The sequence below is a fragment of the Rhyacophila brunnea genome, unplaced genomic scaffold, assembly GCF_057557595.1.
Source record: "Rhyacophila brunnea isolate RB1 unplaced genomic scaffold, BYU_Rbru_1.0 scaffold_22, whole genome shotgun sequence".
NCBI classification, from domain to species: Eukaryota; Metazoa; Arthropoda; class Insecta; order Trichoptera; family Rhyacophilidae; genus Rhyacophila; species Rhyacophila brunnea.
This window is the reverse complement of record NW_028232882.1, coordinates 34,935,574-34,955,050: the sequence shown is the minus strand read 5'-3', so window position 1 is coordinate 34,955,050 and position 19,477 is coordinate 34,935,574. Positions and strand designations below refer to the sequence as shown.

The 19,477-nt window shown below is 34.0% G+C and overlaps 1 protein-coding gene across 1 annotated transcript; it reads left to right on the top strand.

Annotated features, from left to right (window-relative positions):
• Nucleotides 1–6,759: 6,759 nt before the first annotated feature.
• On the top strand, nt 6,760–12,476 carry LOC147070496 (protein D3-like). The gene is made up of 4 exons (XM_085949526.1): nt 6,760–7,768; nt 9,338–9,461; nt 9,647–9,860; nt 12,306–12,476. The coding sequence occupies exons 1-4, from the start codon at nt 7,553–7,555 to the stop codon at nt 12,448–12,450; spliced, it is 699 nt and encodes a 232-aa protein (XP_085805652.1). The 5' UTR covers nt 6,760–7,552; the 3' UTR covers nt 12,451–12,476.
• Nucleotides 12,477–19,477: the final 7,001 nt, after the last annotated feature.

Below are 19,477 nucleotides of genomic sequence, written 5' to 3'. Positions count from 1 at the left end.
CAGACAAAAGATCTTCAACTTATACATACATCCCCCTAGAGTTGGGTATTTCCCGAGAAAATCTCGAGATTCGGGATTTCCCGAAATGATGAAATTTTGAATTCTCGAGTTTCGGGATTTCTAGAAAAGAATTCTCGAGATATCGAGAAATTTAAAAAATCCTAAAATCAGTGTAAAAACACAAATTCCAAAAAAATATGATTTCTTTTATTTATGTAAGAAGACAAACAAAATAGAAGTAGGAAAACAAAAATAATTAAAAACATTACCTCTTGGAATGGAATTTCAAAAAACACAGACAATCGCGTACACTTTTGAGACACAAAATTCCCTGATGTTGCAAAAATTGTGCTCATTTTGAGTCGACATTGGCTTAATTGTATCAGTTTTTGAATGTTTTGTGTTTTCTGTCCACTTTTTTCGTAAAGAAAATCGTTTTTTCAATTAATATTTGATAATAAAGAAATCCCAAGAATAGATTCTATAGATCCAGGATTTCACAAAATGTTAAAAAATTTCAATTCTCGAGATTCAGGATGGAAAATTTCTCGAGAATTCCCATCGGGAAAATCCCAAAACCCAACTCTACATCCCCTTAAGGGGGGACATGCTCAGCGTAGGTCAAAATGGAGCTTTTGTTCTATTTTCAAAGCATGATCCTGGACATACCTTAAACGTTGTAGATAATCTATTTATATAATTTTGAAGCCTTATTATCCTTTATATTTATTTTAAACATTTGATGACTGCATAAAGTATTTTTATTACATAAAATAGTATTCTTTTAAGGCTCTCGCTCTAATGTTTTAGAATATGGTCATATTTCGGTACATAACTGTGCAGTGGTGTTAAGATTTTTTACGTTTATTAATTTTTAAACGCATTTATAAAACCATTAGTATAATTTATGACGAGATAATTTTAGTAAAATATTTACGATAAAAAATTATATTGATAATCTCTGTGATCCCAAATTTGACAAGAATTAGGCATTTTATTATTCAAAAAATGGGCAAGATTAACACATTTGAAGATAATTCTAAAAATACTGATTATAAGCTATGTCTTTGACCATTCAAGTGTGATAAACATCCTACGAATAATGATTGCTTTATAATAATTATTGATCTAATAATAAGGTAGTGATTTTTTTAAATACGCCATTTCTTTTGGCATTCCTCAGTTTTTAAGCTACAACATACGGCCGTAGCCATAAATTGACAAACAAAAATTGAAGTAGGTAGTAAGATCATGTTAACGCGCGTGTTTGAACATGTACCGAACCGAAAAAAAAATCTTTTTTTTTTTAAACGGTACATGTTCAAACACGCGCGTTAACATCATTTTACTCCCTCTCGACTTTGGACCTGACTCGGCCACGTGCTGCGGATGCCAGAAGAGAACCTCAATCCAGCTTGCCTGTTCTTCAAGCCAACCGGATTCCAGCGTCCTGGAAGGCATCTAAATACTATCGAGTGGATAGAGCGGACTGGGATTCTTGGATGCGCCACATGGTGACCGTATGCTCCAGCTAAGGGGCGGATATGGCCAAAGAAGAAGAAAAAGAATTCGAAATATATTCTTAGTATAATTTTATTTTTAATTTTTGAATCAATGAATGAATAATCAGTCAGGTTTCAAACCAAATGTTTACAGCAGAAAAATAATATAGTCCTCGGCAGACAGTTATTTTCATACATTTGTCTCACTAGGCATACTATCTTTGCATATCTCCATGACTGGCTGTTCAGTGGATCAGTCCAATAGAAATTACAGATATTTTTGTGACCTTTTTAACATGTCAAGTAGACTTGAACAATCCAAAGATTTCACTGAGCTTAGGTAGATGCTACTGCCTAATTTGAATCTTCATCATGTATGGCACAACCCTTGGCGGGTTTTGACCCCCTTCAAAAACATCCTCCATCCTGGATGATCTATCACTGACACTCTCAAGTTGATTTGACTGAGCATTCTTAAATCTCCTGTGGCGCAGTTCAGCCATCTCAATTTTGGCCGTTCAGGTCTTCCCTTGTCTTCGGGGGTTGCGTACATTGTTTGCTGGTATATCCTCCGGCATTCTATGCACATGACCAATCCAACGCAATCTCTGTATTTTCATATTCCGCATAATCTTTTTGCTCCTATAAAGTGTGTACAGCTCCTCTTTATACCTTGACCTCCAAATGCCACTTTCTTGAACAGCCCCAAAGATTCTTCTCAACACTCTCCTCTCAAAGATATCCATAATTCTCTCATCCTATTTGCTGAGTGCCCAACATTCTCATCCATAAATGAATACTAGGCACAGGAGAGTTTTATATTACGTTATTTTGGTTTTCCTTGAGAGTGTCTTGTTCTTTAGAAGCATTTTGAGACCAAAATATCACCTGTTGACGAGGGTGTTCCGGCGGTTTATTTTGTCGCTTGTATTGTTTGTGTTTGTGACAAGGGACCCTAGATAAACAAATGAATCCATAGTTCCAAAAGCAACACCGCCAATGATAAAGGTGTGGCTGCACCAAATTGCGGTAGCCGTAATCAGTACTTTCCCACCTCCCTCAAATCCCAGTATTATTGTCACAAGACCAAATGACCGGCAGTCACGGGTCATTATAGACCGTGATGCAAATAACATTTAGTTAGCTCAAGTAATAGGCAGCAAGCGGATGTGGGATAGTTGTTCAACTTTACCGTCGTTTCCTATCTATAGTGTGACTCAAAAAGAGTCAATTCAAAACCGCCGTCACGCGTGGGTCAGCTCAAGAATACCGCTGGTGCGTGTTGCTGCACAGCGTTAAAATACAGACTGATTCAGAAGTAGTTCGTGGACCCCGGCCGGGTCAGCTTATTGTAACCGTCGTTCAAGCGATACTTCAGAATACCTGCCAAGCCGTGATCCCGGCTCTCATCATTTATATAACATCATTCATCAACCTCATTATCATCCATAAACAGAATTCCGTCAAGTGCCGCGCACCGGGTAACCCAAACAAACAATACCGAGCTAGTGATAGTATAACCAGACCACGGAGCCATCATCAACATCATAAAAGGTCAGTTCAGTGTCTGGCGTCCTGTTAAATCGCCCCCACCCCTAGATCTGGAATCCACATCATCCTTAAAATTATACAGTCCACTGCTAAAAGCGCCACCAAGGTGCTATTGTCATATCTTGCATTGTGGAGAACTAGCATGTATTTTATTTTAATTTCGTTCCGGCATGTTTGCAGCAGCTGACATTACGGAAATAAATTCCCGTTTTGACGGCTTCTGGGAAATTTGAATATGGACACAAATAAAAATTACATTTGTTGGTTAATAAATTCTCATAGTTAAATGAAAAGTAAATGCTTAGTAAGCAGTCTTCACCATTGGTGAATTGTCATCATCTGTTCTTACTGTGTGGTCGAAATACTCTAAAACGCCATGAGACAATTTATCTTTTAAAAATCCGTGTCCTGCCAAGTTAATGCTTACTTAATTCTTAGTAAAGTCTCCATTAAATTTAACCTAATGATAATAGGGATATAATATGATTCATCAGATAAAGCAGCGTGGTATTCTAACACGCAAATTGCCAACATCCTTCCATTAGTCACCGTTAAAATACTGATCGACAGGAAGTTGCCATACATAACTAAACAATTGTCACATTTTTTTTTTCTAATTTGACAAAATATACACAACAATAGCTAGGTAATCATTTATAATCCATCAAATTTTCTGTAATAACGTTGGTTTGTCAAAATTAACAAACTTTTAAAGAAGATAAACCCTAAACTCAACTCCTTATCTGACAATTCAAATCGTAATGAACAACAGATCTTTCCAAAACAATCTGTTGGGTTCAGAGCTGAAAATAAAACTGGTACTGATCCTCGTCTATGACACTCAGATTGAACTACGTCTATTTCAAACAACAAATGTCAATAATTGATGGTAGAATGTATCTCGCAATTGCTTGAAGAAACAAATTGACATGGAGCGCATTTGAGTGTCTGAATAGTATTTCCAAAAGTGACCTCCCATTGTGTCTTAAGCAGTGGCGGCTCGTCCATATGCACTGCGGAACTGCAGCACCCCCAAACAAATTTAGAATAATGTAATATTATAATATACATATGAAAATATAAATATTATTTAAGCGTGTTAAGATTGCCCGCGCACCGATACATCCAATAATAATTATCATAAACCGCGTTGAAAGTGATGCATCGCGTGATTTCATGCAGTACCATTTTCAATAGAATATGCTCGAATAGGCGAAGGAGAGGCACGGGGAGTGAGGCTCGCCGCTCAGCCGCCGTTAAATTTATGTACCTATTGTTATATTATTTCTGTCGCTTTGGATTTTGTTTGATAAATATTGTTTTAAAAAAAATGTATTCAGTTGAAAATGTCCCTCTGAGGTGGACGAAACCGGTCCTAATTTATTGATTAAAGGTGGATTAAGTACTACAAAAAAAATTGCGTTTTATTAAATTAAACAACAATTTTAAAATGAATTTGCATTGTCTGTAAAATTCCCTGTAAGACCTTTTTCACAAAAAATATTACGAATTGATTTATTATTTCATGTAAATTACAATGCGGAAATCAAACGACAACTATTGAGATTATTGGATCTGCAATCGTAACTAATATTTGTACAAACATTGGTAATCTGCACCACACGTTGGAAACATAAGAAAGATTAGTTTAATAATATTTAAACTAAACTAAACATAAGTATTCATAAGTTTATTTAGATTTTTTAGGGTTAAGCCGAGTATAGTATAACATTTTTCAGCGAGTTGCTCAGCTTTGCTATATATGTAGTGTAATAGTATAGGTATATGATAACACATTGTGTATTGTTATTATTTTCTATTTTATTCTCAGTGAGATAAAAAAATTAGATGGCAGTGAAGAAATAGGGACCGAGAAGAGTGGAAGGAGCAGTGGATCAACCCTGGCCGATGATGATATTCAAATCAACGTGTAATTTCTGTATTTTTACATTATGATAATCCGTACATAATATTTCTCCCATGTACCTGTCATCCCCGCTCTTCAAGGAGTGACTGGGAAGGTGAAGTGACAAGGATGAATGGGTATTCATTGCACTAGTCCATGAAAAAAGATTGAAAAGCCCTGATCTATTGGACAGAGAAGACCAATCAAATATTGTAAATTTGGGATAACAGCAATATCATTATAGATAAAATTGAATACATTTCCGTGCCAAATAAAATGCATGAAATTCCTGACAATAATGAATAATAATATAGATATATTATGTTTTGGCAGCAACATATTACTCTCCAACCGTGAATAGATAATTTATTCTAGAAATTTTACTATCATTTTCACTAAAACGTGCATCATTATTCTGTTCAGTGTAATATTTACGTTATTTATATAAAAGCAAAAATTTTAATACTATTAATCATTTGAAATTTGTCACTGAATGGCTATCAACTAAATCTGTGTTTTTGTTATATTTTTTTTTATTTATCATGAAGAATTTTCCTGCTGTTTGTTTTGCCGTAATGGTAGGTCAGTAAAACAATATTCGAAATACAACTAATTGAAAAACTGAGGATTTAAACGATCCAAGTGTAAATATAATAGGACAATCTTAACTTCATTTTCTATGGCAGTCCATTTCCTGCAGCTCTTCATTAGTTAAGGGTTCACTGTGTGATTTTGATCAAGTCTGAATATCATCTACATCAACACCTTCGATCGAAGCCTCCGGATATGGCCATAAGACTAATCTCTTCGATGATATTTTAAATATCATTTTCATAATTGCAGTGAACTTCAACAATTTCACTGAACAACCTTTTCCAAACACCCTTTATACACGACTGGGTGACTTCATTATTCAAGCTTCGTCAATGTTTCTGATAGCTTTCATATTATATGTTTCCACCAAACCCGCATGGCATCTCTATCATCTCCATCAGTTTCTTCAATGAGTTGAGAGAAGAAGAGTTAGACGATCCTTGGATGCTTTAAATCCAGAAGCAGACTTCTCCCCTTCAGTTCAATGAAAACAAATAAGTATGACTGACAAAGTATGCATTACTTTAGTCGGGTCTCCACAGCATACCTCTACTATTATGGTTTAATCTAGTGATACACCCCTGTTACAGGCGGGCTTCTCCCGGTGTAAAATAATCATTTAGTAGCTCAAGTCGAAACGTAACCCTGACCTCTAGAAACGGCTTCATAAAACATCTAATCTGATTCCTTGCTCAACCACGTAAGTATTTTTTTTTATTTAAAAAGTATAAATGATGATGCATGAAAGCGATAATTTTAAGACTAAATATAAGTATTTAAATATAATAAATTTTGCCGCGCTTGTCGGCAACGTCCAAATTTCGACGCGCCTGCGCCAGGGTCAGGCTCGTGATTCGCCGAATCAAAGATCACGCGATAAAATTTGGCCAATCACGAGAGTCCTTTTTGCTGGAATGGCGTGGGTACGCGAAGTTTGAAAAAGAAAAAAGTAATTAGTAAGCGTCCCCTTTCCGATAGGATGGGACCTGCGAAACTTATTGTCAAAACAAAATATGTAAACGTTTAAAGAAAATGTAAAATATAAGAAGACCACGTTACGAGCACGAAAGACCGTGTTTTATTTATACTCCAACCGTTTGAATTTCTTTTTTTGTGAATCCGGGGTTCGATGGACGCCTGAGCTAGCCGCTGGAACCCCGGGGATCTCACTAGCCATGGTTTAATTGGTTTTTAAAAGCTAACCAATGCCATCTGCAATTTGTATTTTTAGTTCAATGAAAACAAATAATTAAGACTGACAAAGTGTAGTGTGCTCTATTTATGTTGAATTTCCACAGCCTACCTCCACCATTCGCTCTGGTATATTGTGGTTTACTCATTAATACAATGTATTCCAAGTAAACGATTGACAGTTGTTAAAACCATTAAAGTGATAAAAACCCATTATTATTACATTTGAAAAGATATTTGTATTCTTTTATGTTTATTTGTGTTTAGAGTTGGGCATATCTAGCAAAAACATTCAAATTAGATAGATAGGTAATCGATTGAGGTTTGATTTTTTCACTGCGCTCCTTACAAACAAAAATCGTATTCAGTTGGAGCTCACCTATATTACAGCGATATAAAATCTCATTGGGTGAAAACCGTTACGCTACTAATCAGTCGATACGTTATTGGCTGCATACTGTTTAATACAAATACATTGACCAATGAACTGCCCCGAATGCTTTATGAACTGTCAGAATCTATATTATGAATTTAGCTAAAAGCTTGTATGGTAAATCAATAGTGTATTCCAATGTTAGGAATAAAAAGTCTATACGAGGGCTGTTCAAAAAGACTCTGATGTTTGTTTTTCTCGCTGAAATATATGAGTGAATTTTTTCCAGCCAACAGAAAGTGTCAGTCACTAGCTACCAGCATTTATATTTCACACAAAACAACGATACGACTTGAGCAGTGGTATTACATCAAATTTAAAATAATTTAGGACCACTGGGATAAAGTGAATGCAACCCCAAAGAGACTATTTTAAATGGGATCAGGGTTTCAGACCCACGGGACTAATTATTGTATTTTTCCCGTTATGTGGAAACTACTTTTTTTAATAAATATTATATCTCACTTCTACCGTTTTACAGTGATCCAGAAGAAATCCGATGCTAGAATTCCGTCTGTAGTAGGAAAGTCTTTCAACCATTATCGTATCGTTCCCAAAGTCATACCAATAGCGCCAAGTGATCTTCTCAGGGTAGGTACCATAAAACTAAAACTTAATTGAGTCATCTAGTTTCAAAAACAGATAAGTTGACTATTCAGTATTTGAAGTAAACAATGTTTTTGTGTGGCAAACTGGTCGCTTTGAAAGGTAGTTTTTATTTTTCATTGTACCTATTGCATTTTTGAATTCTCATATTTGAATACCGTTAAGAAGAAAGGTGCAAAGTACCAAAAATATAAAAAACCATATTTTAAGTGGAATGGGTGCCAAGTACCATTATGTGTTAAGTTGGAAAAGGGCTATGGCTCCAGAAGTATAGAAAACATTTTATGATCGATCAACAAATGGCAGTGCCCCGTATTGTATACCATTTTTAATTTCATTTTTCATTATTTTTTTTCATATCTATTATTATTATATTGCTTTTTAAGTATTGTAACCAACCTATGAAGCGTAATATCGGAGCTGCATTGTAAGTTTACTGAAAAAATGAATAAAAGTTTTTAACAAATAAAATGTTTTTCTTAATTTCCTACACTTTTGATTCTTGGCACGTAGCACCTTTCTACTCAACAGTATTCATTTGTATTAGGTGATAAACCCTTTTTTGCTATAAATATAAGCATATTAAAAATAGACATACCTACATGTTGACATTTTACCATTTTAGATAACCAGCTTGAATATTAAGTCATTATGTATCTAAATATTTTTTTCATATGATTTAGGTTGGTTTTAGAAGTTATAGATTACAGTGTTTACAGCGCGGTTTAAGCATCGGCTTATAGTGTCGTGGGTCCCAGGTTCGAATCCTGGGTCTGACAAATACACAATATATTGTTTTTCAATTTGTGTTTGAGTCAGAGTATGGACCTACCCTAATAGGTTGAGCAAATGGCTGACATCCATTTCTCCTAAAAAAAATCTGTTAATACAAACCTCCACTCTGCGGAGGCCCATATGAACTTATTAGGATTGGACACGGTCGGAAAAAAAAAATGTATACCTTTATAACTTTTCATACCTGTTTGAATACTGTTTCACGTGGTGATATGAAAACTACTCTAAACACTCATTTATGGTTATAATATGAGGCTGTTAGTTTCAAATTCGGCAACCTAAATATTCTGCATTTTGAGATGATCTCAAAATACCGTCATGCATATTTAGGACCGCAAATAGAATATTTTCTTTTTATAAACATATAATTATAAAAAGCGACTAGTGAACTAAATCTCCTGTTTAAAGTTAGCCATAAAATATAAAAAATGGCGACTGAAGAATATAAACAACTTTGCAATCGACCTTCAGCTTAATTCTAAATGTATAGGGTAGCAGAAGCCAGTTCCTATGTATTGGAGCATTAGGACCACCTTTCTATCGTGTACAACTTCTTTGTTCTTTATAAAAAATCAACAAAAACATCGCAGACATCTTCCGCTTTACATTTACCGCATCATTAATGTGTACATTTTAGTGTTCCTGTAAAATCAAATCTGTCTTCAATGTATCATACCTTTATTCTGCACAGGTGCATTAGCTCTCTATTAGTGTGGTTTTGTGATGAATTAACTAACTATTATTGATCTATATTTTTAGGTAAAATTTCCTACTGGTGTTGAAGCTTTGGAAGGAAACAGACTACCCCCAACCCTCGTGAAAGATATACCAATTCTAGAGTGGAATGCTGATCCAAACAGTTCTTATGCACTCTGTATGACTGGTAAGAAAATATTTCTTGTTTTAGCGAGTAATTATTAAATATTTATTGTAGATTAAATAATTAAGAAGCACTGGTTTTATCCACCATACAAGCTTTCTAAATGCCTGTATTTTACAATCAGCAAGGCATTGTACAAATTATCAATCTGATTTATAAATTTGTATAGTGTTGATTAATCTCCACAGATCCAGGTCCAGTACCAAGAGAAAGGAAACCGCCCAAAGAATGGAATCACTGGCTAGTCGGTAACATTCCTGGAATGGTCATATCATCGGGAGACACTCTTACAGAGTTCGTGGGCAGTGTACCAAAGCAGAATAGTGGCTACCATCGATTTGTGTTCCTCGTCTTCAGGCAACCTTCCAAATTGGAGTTCACTGAGCAGCATATCACTAACATGTAATTATTTTCATATCCCTGTTAAGTGACATAAAGTGTTTTGGTTGTCATAGAAACTATTACAAAGCGAAAATCCACAACAGACTATTTGCTTTCATTATGGTGATAACTGATATCATAAAATTATCACAAACATCTAATTGAGATGCTGAGAAACAAAGAAACACCCGATTCTGTTTATGCATGGTTTTGAAATAACGTGGTCCAAGAAAACGCACCAATTATTATTTTTGAACTAATTTATTTACTTTAACACTGTTACAAAATAGTTTTCAAAAACATTATGTTGCTTTGGTCGCATATATTTAGCGTAGGTACACCAGATGTCTTCCAACCCAAACATCGGGTTGGAAGGTGTGTCATTATTTTTAAATCACATCAAATTTATTTATTTTACATATAATGAACATAACAAATTATAAATTCTTTCATTATTCTCTGTATTTTTATTTTTAAAAATTATTAACACTTATTTTATGTCATGTCATGAACGCTTTTTCATCGTATTCATAAAATATCAAATCCAGCTTTGTTAGTTAGAATAAACCTAGCGGTTGATTGCAATACGGTTATATTCATCAGCTGCCATTATTATATTTTAGGACTAATTTTATATCTCTTTTATTTTATTATTATTACTATATTTAATTTGAATGAACTTACCGGATGGCTGGCAATGACGTCTAAAGACGCGAACTTTTACATGAACGGAAACGCCGCTCATACAAAAATGATGTCTTTAAACGGGAAACGGGGGGGTAAATCAATTATTTTAAACATACAAATATGTTGAACACACAACGACATATATTGAGAATGTCGTTACATACTCAGAATTGAAACAGAATTCGTTTGAACCACTTGAAACTTAAATTGATTTTATTTTTGCAATAAAATTCGCCGCGGCAAGGTACCGCGATACATACACCTACCGGCAGTAAAAAGGTTAAGGACATTTTATTCCACTAATTGCTAATATATTTGCAAAGAAAATGTTCTATTTGACTTTTTCTATTTTGTTTTTGCCATATCTGGAATTCGAACCTAGGACTCACGACATTATAGACCAACACGTTACCAATCGACCATCGTGGGCGTGAATATATATTATATACACCTCATTTATTTTGTGTTGCTGCATAAACCATTTATCGATTAATAGACCCTTTTTTCATTAATTCGTATGGACACGAGGTGTTGCCGACAGCATCCCAATATACATTAACTAAAGCAGAGACAAAGTAACACAAAATCACATTGTCAGCACTACAGAGGCACCGATAAAGTCTCAACTTATGCCAGCACGTTTTCATCAGCCTGGTAGATGACAGAGTCCAGCGGTTTGGATTTTTCCACACTCATATAAAGAGTGAGTTAATCACCGCTTATCAGTGATGCCAACCGTACTATAATTATAGTACAATACTATAATTTAAATTCTGCGAAAAATGTAATATACTATAATTTTACGCCAAATATACCAAAATACTATAATTTTAAAGGATTCAAGACGAAAAATGTTCCTGTACTATATTTCTTTTAGAAATACTATATTTTTTACGGCTTTGTACTATAATCAGCATATAAAAAGATGGCAACACTGCCGCTTATGCATGTTACAAGCACATCGATTTTATGTCCACAGCGAATGCAGTTTAGGTCTGTTTACCGGGTAGATCTACTATTGGGAATCAGATTCACCATCGTGATTATGCACTTCTTAACGCGATGAGTTTTATTATATGACGTGGCAGTGTCTCCAAAAGATTTGATGGGCAGCATCAAAATTAATATAATCATCCAGTGATATTCAAGGTGCCGCCAAAATGAAACTGAAGATAGTAATATTTCCCAAATTCGGTCGGATTTATAATAATAGACTGATGAACAAACTATATTTTGTTTCTTTTAATGTCTCATATTAAGGTGCTTTTAGATGTCAGTTCTGTTGTCCGTTCAGTCGAGGTTTCAGCTGTGGTCCGTTAAATTTTGAAACGGCGGTGTAGCTTAGACGATCAGTTGACTGTTCAGTCAAGGTTTCAGTTGCCAGGTCAGTTAGGAATCGGCGGTGTATATTTACGTATTTCTTATCCACTAAAAATGAATATTATTTTTATAATTACTTTCTTAGGTTGGTGTAATGCAGTACCTATATCTATTATGATATTTCAATCAAAATTAGAAAAGTAATATTAAAAATATGGCAACATACTAATTTACACGTCAATTTAACTGGCAACTCTAAAAACGGATACGATAACTGATAGAAAATCCATCCTGTCTCATCTCCGTTTTGGTTTCAGTCAGCCGCTTCAGTTTTGCATTTACAGCTCGACGGAAACTGATTGGATAACAAAACTGATCGCTTAATAGCACCTTTAGGTATCTCCTTTCGTATTTTTTAAGTCATTTCTCAACGTTATTACGTTTCTATTTCTGTTGCAGTACTGCCCAGGGAAGAGATGGGTTCCTGGTGGCCAAGTTTGCTGAGAAATATTCATTGGGAGTTCCAGTGGCGGGTAATTTCTACATGGCCAAATATGATGAATATGTTCCCATTCTATTAACACAACTGGATCCACCTACATAACTGAAATATATATTTTATATAAACTATAGTGTGTTGTTAATAATAAACAATTATTCAGGAAATAATCTGTTAATATTCTAGCAAAGTAGCTGAATGATAATACATAAGTGGCTAAATTGGTAGAGCACATTGGCCAGAATCCGATGGATGAAGGTTTGAGTTCTGTCCGGTGCCATATTTTTCCATAATATATTGTTTCCTAATACACAATAAGTATGTTTCTGAGGTTTTTCAAAATGATGTATGTTCTCTATTCCCCTTATATATCAGTGGCAAAGGGTGGAGGTAGGCTGTTAAGATTCGACCTAAATAGTACACACTTTGTCAGTCTTTGTCAGTCATACTTATTTGGTTTTATTGAACTAAGAATATAATTTGCAGATGGTATTGGTTAGTTTTTAAAAATCACTTACACCCTGCCTAACCAAACCATAATAGTTTTGGTATATTTTGGGCGATACGACAAAATTTTGCACACTTTTTCATTCATACTTATTTGTTTTCGTTGGATTAAGAATACATATAACACGTATATTATTATTGGTTCATTCTTTTAAATTCATTAAGCTCTACCTAAACCAAACTTTAATAGAGAAAAAATTTTATTCTATCGATAAAATATGCAAAGTTATGTATGATCTAATCGCATAATTTTAGATATTTTATAGATAAGGCGAGTATTTTTTGACTATTATCTATTATGACTTGGTTTTGCAGGGTTTAATTGAATTTTATAAACAAACCAATACCATCTGTAATTGTTGGGTCTTATTGCAATAAAAACAAATATGTATGACTGGCAAAGCTTAGTGTGCACTTTTTATGGCAGATCTTAACAGCCTACCTCCACCCTTCGCCACTGTTATATATATAGGGATGGTATATGGTGGGAATCATTCCTTTTATTCCGTTCAAAACATTCTGGGATCCACTGATATGGCATCCGTGATAGGCCTAGCTTCCTTAGCCGGACCATCCATTATTTCATTGCCCTCAACTCCCACATGTGATAGAATCCATTGCAGGCATGGATTTACCCACTATTTTGTTAACCCCTTTTTATTATCTCATGTAGCTATACCATAATTAATTACAACACAAACTGTAAATGAAAAAATTAGGAACGTGTGACCTTCATTAACCTAATTTGTAAAAGGGACAAATTAGAGTTAGGAAATTAGTGACTGTTGTGGTTTATTAGAGTGGTTGCGGATTAAACTTGTTTAAGTGATATTATTTAAATAATTACCAAGATAAAAAGAACTTTTTGTATACCACGTTTTTAAATTTTCTGTTGAATCATATAAACTTGACACCCATGGTGGCCGCACGGCTTAAGCGTTGGACTATCACACCGTGGGTCTCAGGTTCGAATCCTGTGTCTGGCAAGTACACATATTGCTTTTCAATTTGTGTGTGAGTCAGGGTATGGACCTAATATGTTGAGCAAGTGGCTGACATCCATTTCTCGCAAAAATAAAATCTGTTAATACAAACCTCCACTCTGTGGAGGCCCATATGATCCTATTAGGATCGGACATGGTCGAAGAAAGAAAAAAAATATATGTCAAATCTGAGGTTACATATTGTAAATTGTTTCACAGTGACACAATTCGCCTTCAGCTTTCTATCAGAAAGACATGACCGTATACTATACGGTCTCCAATTTTATTAGATTCAATATGAACATTAATTCAATTTTCAAAGCTGATTTTGGCAAAATTCATGAATTCAAGAATGAAAACGTACCATAGCAAATAATCCAGTATATCGGCTGTTTTCAACATTTGTTTGCCGCTGGCTTCCTGTAAAGTGTAAACCGACAAGAACCGTGTTTTATTTAGACATGAATTGTATGTCAGTACTATACGACCCAAAGAGGTTGGACGGTCTTTAATATACGACCATATATTTCCGATACAACATTTCACGGTGAAGTATGATACGGCGAACTGTATACGTACATGTTTGCGGACACGCAAATAACAGCCTACCACCACCCCTCGCGACTGCCATACAGTATGCACTTTGTATTCGTTCAATCTTCGGCTTCTCAGTTATTAAAGCAGGATTACAATAATAAAAACCAACAATTCGTATGAAAATATTTAATCAAATAAAACTTTAAATATTTTATCAAACGAATTCAATAATGTACAACTAAAATAACCTTACGACTATAAACCTCAATTATTAAAACAATTTATGTACAAAGTTTTACATAGATCAAATTATTTTCATTCGCAAAATATGCTACATGATGCCTTCATCTCTTCTTGATGATCGAGAAATATCTACAATCTTTTCTATAAATAATATTATAAGTAGACATGTGGCAATATTTGGAATTACTCAAGGTAAGTGGACTCATAGACAGTGGCACGCTCGCTTAGATACCAATTTATGACTTTTTTTTACATATTGATATGCTAATACATATGTACAACAAAGATTCAGTATTTCTAACGTAGATTTCTCTAATTAATAATTATCTTCGATAGATATACAGTCGAACTCGGTTATTACGATCACAGAAATAGCGAGATCTCGGATGTAACGAGGAAACATACGTTGACATTTTAGTTTATGATTTTCTCCATACATTTATTCACTTTTCACAAAAATATCGTCAAAAATTTTCTTAAAACTGTTAACGTGTCGATCGTTTAAAAACATTTTCGACCCTAAGCAATAAAATCCGACCGGGCAGGATGCTGCCGGGATCGGATTACGTTTATGACACTAGTTAAGTGTCTAAGTACCTAATTGGTGTTTTCGCCGACAACATTGAAAAAGTATCCACGCATATGGTTGAAATTGCATGTAAAAAATCCATGCTTTGTGAAGTCAGTAGGTACATACTAGCGCCGACGGCCTCAACACTTCATTACAACTAACAACTTCTTTTGTAGTTTATGAATGCCATGCTTGTTTCAGGGATTTTTATGATGTTTTCAGATTTTTTATGTTCTATGCATAAATAGAAAGGGGCGAGAAAAATGTTATATAACGAGTAATGCTTATAACGAGCAAATTCAGTCGGTCCCATCTTCCTCGTAATAACCAAGTTCGACTGTATATATTACACATATGTCTAAATGAACTCTCCATATTTTATACATTTATTATACCCGTATTCGGGGTACAATTATTCGTAGGGTTGCTGCTGAAAGTTATTAAGTCGATAATTTAGGTATTTAGAGTAGTTGAAAACGGATTAAGTATGTGTTTATATATAAATATGTATGCTACAAAAAAAATTACGGTCATCCAATACATACGCACATAAAACACAAAGAAATTAGCATTATGCCTGATTTTAGAGGGCTTGCAAAATTTGAATTTGCAATTACTCCATAACATGATTTCGAGATTTACCAACTTTTGGCAGTAACCACCCCACAAATTATTATCTATGTGACACAGATAAAACAAGTTTCAATACAATTACGTTCAATGTTATTGATTTAATATCTTTGTAGAATTCCATGATCTATGGCAAAATAACCAATTTGTTTTTAATACTACAAAATAGCCATTTTAGTCTATATCAGGATTATCAATGGGAGATGGAATGTTAAATTCTAGACCCAAACATAAAGTATACAAAGATATACCGTGTATTAATAACAGAATTCTACACACGCAATGCCTCCAAATTATCTTTCGTTGAATAAAAGAAATGGTTTATTAAATTATTAGCAAGTGCAAGTACGTTGTAACTAAAAATTTGGAGTGATCCGGGCGTCAGTTAGTAATTAGGGGAAATAATGATACCTTAATTTAAAACACCAAAACCGATAGTCAACATTATTAATGCAATTTGTTAAGCATTTCATGTAAGAATAATTCGGCCCCTTAGAGTCAAAGAAACGTATTTCGTTTTTCTCTACTTTACAGGAGACCCCAAACACAAGTAAATTTACATTCCAGACATTTACAAGAAAGTGTGAAAAAGTTTCTTTGTCACTTAACGTAACATGTCATTATTTAATGTCCAGTACCATACATAACTCAAAATTGTTAAAAATTACGATAGGTTTCTTTGACTCTAGTTAAATTCATCGTAATTAAGTAGGATGCCCATAGCTCAATTAGTAAAGCAAATTGGCACGAATTCAGGTGGTTACAGGTTCAAGTCCCGTTGGGCATCGTATTTTTTTCAAAAAAGATTTTTCTAGTAGGTGGTGTTTTAAAGTTATTTCATTCTATGTAAAAAGTGTTAAAATGAAGTTCGTTTTAAAAACATATATATTTAAATTTTTAAGTTGTTATCACTTCAAGCAGCCTTCAAAACATGTAATGTAACTTGATAAAAGATTATCTTGTCGATAAATATAACAAATATATATGTACGGGAGTGATATTCTGTTTCTTTATATGTGCGTAATAATGCTATAATTAAAAAGGAACAGCATGTAATTAATTCTTAATCAAAAACTCAAACTTGCAATAGTTCATTATTTGTAAACTTCCGATTTTGATTGTCAACAAAACAAAATGCATAAAGCGAGAGCACATTTACCCATAATAGACGAGTTGAGAGCATTACAACTTCTGCTACGCACAACTCATATAAATAATAATTAATGTACAATTTATTTACATGTTTCTTTAGACTAATATTGGCCAATTTTGTATTATGTATATATTATTTACATATAAAATTGCAGACATAATATACTAATTTTGCTATATTATTTTAATTGAAAAATCACTGGTGGCATTATAAATGTAATCACTATTACAAAAAGACTCTTAACCGAGATATTCCAACCACGTAACACCGCAACACCTTTTTGTTATAGTTCTGTATTCCAGATAACAACATTGTGATACGGATATATCTTTGAATCCTACGAATTTATTAAAAATATTTTGCATAATAATAACAGCTTGACGGTTTTCCTAATTAGTGCAGCTGGCAGAGTCATTGTTAAAGGCTTGATGACATTGAGCTACTTTACAAGCTGCTTGTTGGCGAATTTAAAAGTGGGCGAGTCAGCTAGTGCGATTGTGATGATGACACAAAACTTTCCACTCACTCAGAAGCCACAAGCTAGCGACTATTTTGACAGGACGTAGTTCATTTTTTTACGGGGAGGTCGCCACTATCGCTCTACTGCGAAGATGCAGACCGTCCCACACGCCAGCGAGTAGCGTGTAAAAGTAGACCGGCCTTCAACTTTTCTCGGTAGATTGTTTATAATCTGCTTGTTAACTTGTTCGGTGATGACAACTGGGCTAGTTTACAAGCAGATTGTAAATTCACCAACAAGTAGCTCAATGTCATCGAGCCCTAAGAAACGTTATCTTTTTCATAACCCCGAGATAACGCTTGGAATACACCACGGCAAATCACTGGCTGAATTCCATTTTCAAGAAAAATTTGAATTTTAAATGCGACATTGTTCTTTTTCAAATTCTCTGTTTATCTCCATCTCTATTGCAGGGAATATTTTGTCGACATCTGCAATGATTCTTCTTGTTCTATCGCCATTTTCAAATATATTTTCAAATTCCATATCGTTCTATAATCAATATTATTTAAAAAAAATATATTCATTCCATTTTGTTCTATCGCGTACTGTTATTACCACGTTTTTCTTAGCCCGTATTCTTGTTTGTCCGGTGGTAGTTTATCCGGTACAAATCTTGCAACCGATTTTTAACAAACTTTCCGACTAGCTAGACATTTGAAACTTTTAGAATATATCAGAACACGATGCCAATGCATTTTTTTAATACTTTTAGCCACCTTTAAGTAGAATTGAATTCATTTTCAGTTAATTCTGTTTTGTATGAAAAGTTATTTCGGAAGAAATCCGTAATCCAATCCACTATTATTGGTTGCTAGGGGTCTGGGGTCCTAGCAACTAAATTATTAATATATACATGCGTTACTATGGAAATCAATATGACATGTCAAAATGACATTTCAGTATTATTTCTATCAAGTACAAATTTTTTTGATCGTTTAAGCTAGTCAAGTCAAGTTTATATGATTCAACAGAAAATTTAAAAACGTTGTATATAAAAAGTTCTTTTTATCTTGTAATTATTTTTAATTCTGACCAATACCATCTAGCGCTCTGACTCATGTGACTAATATAACGTGACTTGAATTTGAATACTGTAATCACCATTCGACATTGATTATCGCATTTTCGTAAATGTTAGTGTAGTTTTTTGTTAATAATATTATGTATTATAAAAATCTGATTTAGTATTTCTTAGTAAATTACTATTATCTATCAGCAGCAACGTGAAATTACTTCCAATTACTGCAAAAATCCTCAAATAAATGTAATTACAAAACACAGGAAAAGCATTGTATCTAATATGGTTTTTGTCAAAACAAGTTATTCTTTCAAATTAAATATGTACACAATTGTAAACATATACATATTATATTATGTATATATAAGTCATAAGTCAAGTATATAAGACGGAGCTACGGGATGCTTGTTTGACCTGGAACGAAACAAGAAGACTGGCGAGCGACAGGGATTCTTGGAGGCGCCGCGTGTTCACATGCTAAGGGGCGGATATGGCCAAAGAAGATATAAGTCATTTATTTATTTGAATGTAAACTTTCAAATTGACCTGAATATTTCTCTAAAATGGAGATAGAACAAGACGAAATTCAGTCAGTGATATTTATCACAGTTTGTAATGATTACAAGTGTTACGTTAAAATAGACATATTTCTACATTTTTTTCAATGACTACATATATTTGGAAAATGGATCCAGGGCATGAGAGTCTGTGATGTTGTTCGTCATCTATTTTTATTTCATTTATTGTTAATGAGAAATCTTCATAAACAAACTGAAATTGTCAATTTATAGACATTAATACATTTTTAAAAATTATGGCTGTAAATGGCACTACGAGAAAGGATTCTGTCAAAAAATTCGACTTAAGAGTAGCAATGTGATATGGATAGGTGCATGCTGGTTATAACACACCAACAAAAAAAGGAACCTACAAGAGTATGTGATGTGATAAAGTTGCGCCAAACAAA

Bases quoted from the DNA above. Each gene is read 5' to 3' on its own strand.
- LOC147070496 (XM_085949526.1), top strand. From the start codon at position 7,553: ATGGGATCAGGGTTTCAGACCCACGGGACTAATTATTGTATTTTTCCC. The intron at 9,462-9,646 runs GTAAGAAAATAT...TAATCTCCACAG, and splicing joins TTATGCACTCTGTATGACTG to ATCCAGGTCCAGTACCAAGA. The intron at 9,861-12,305 runs GTAATTATTTTC...TTTCTGTTGCAG, and splicing joins GAGCAGCATATCACTAACAT to TACTGCCCAGGGAAGAGATG.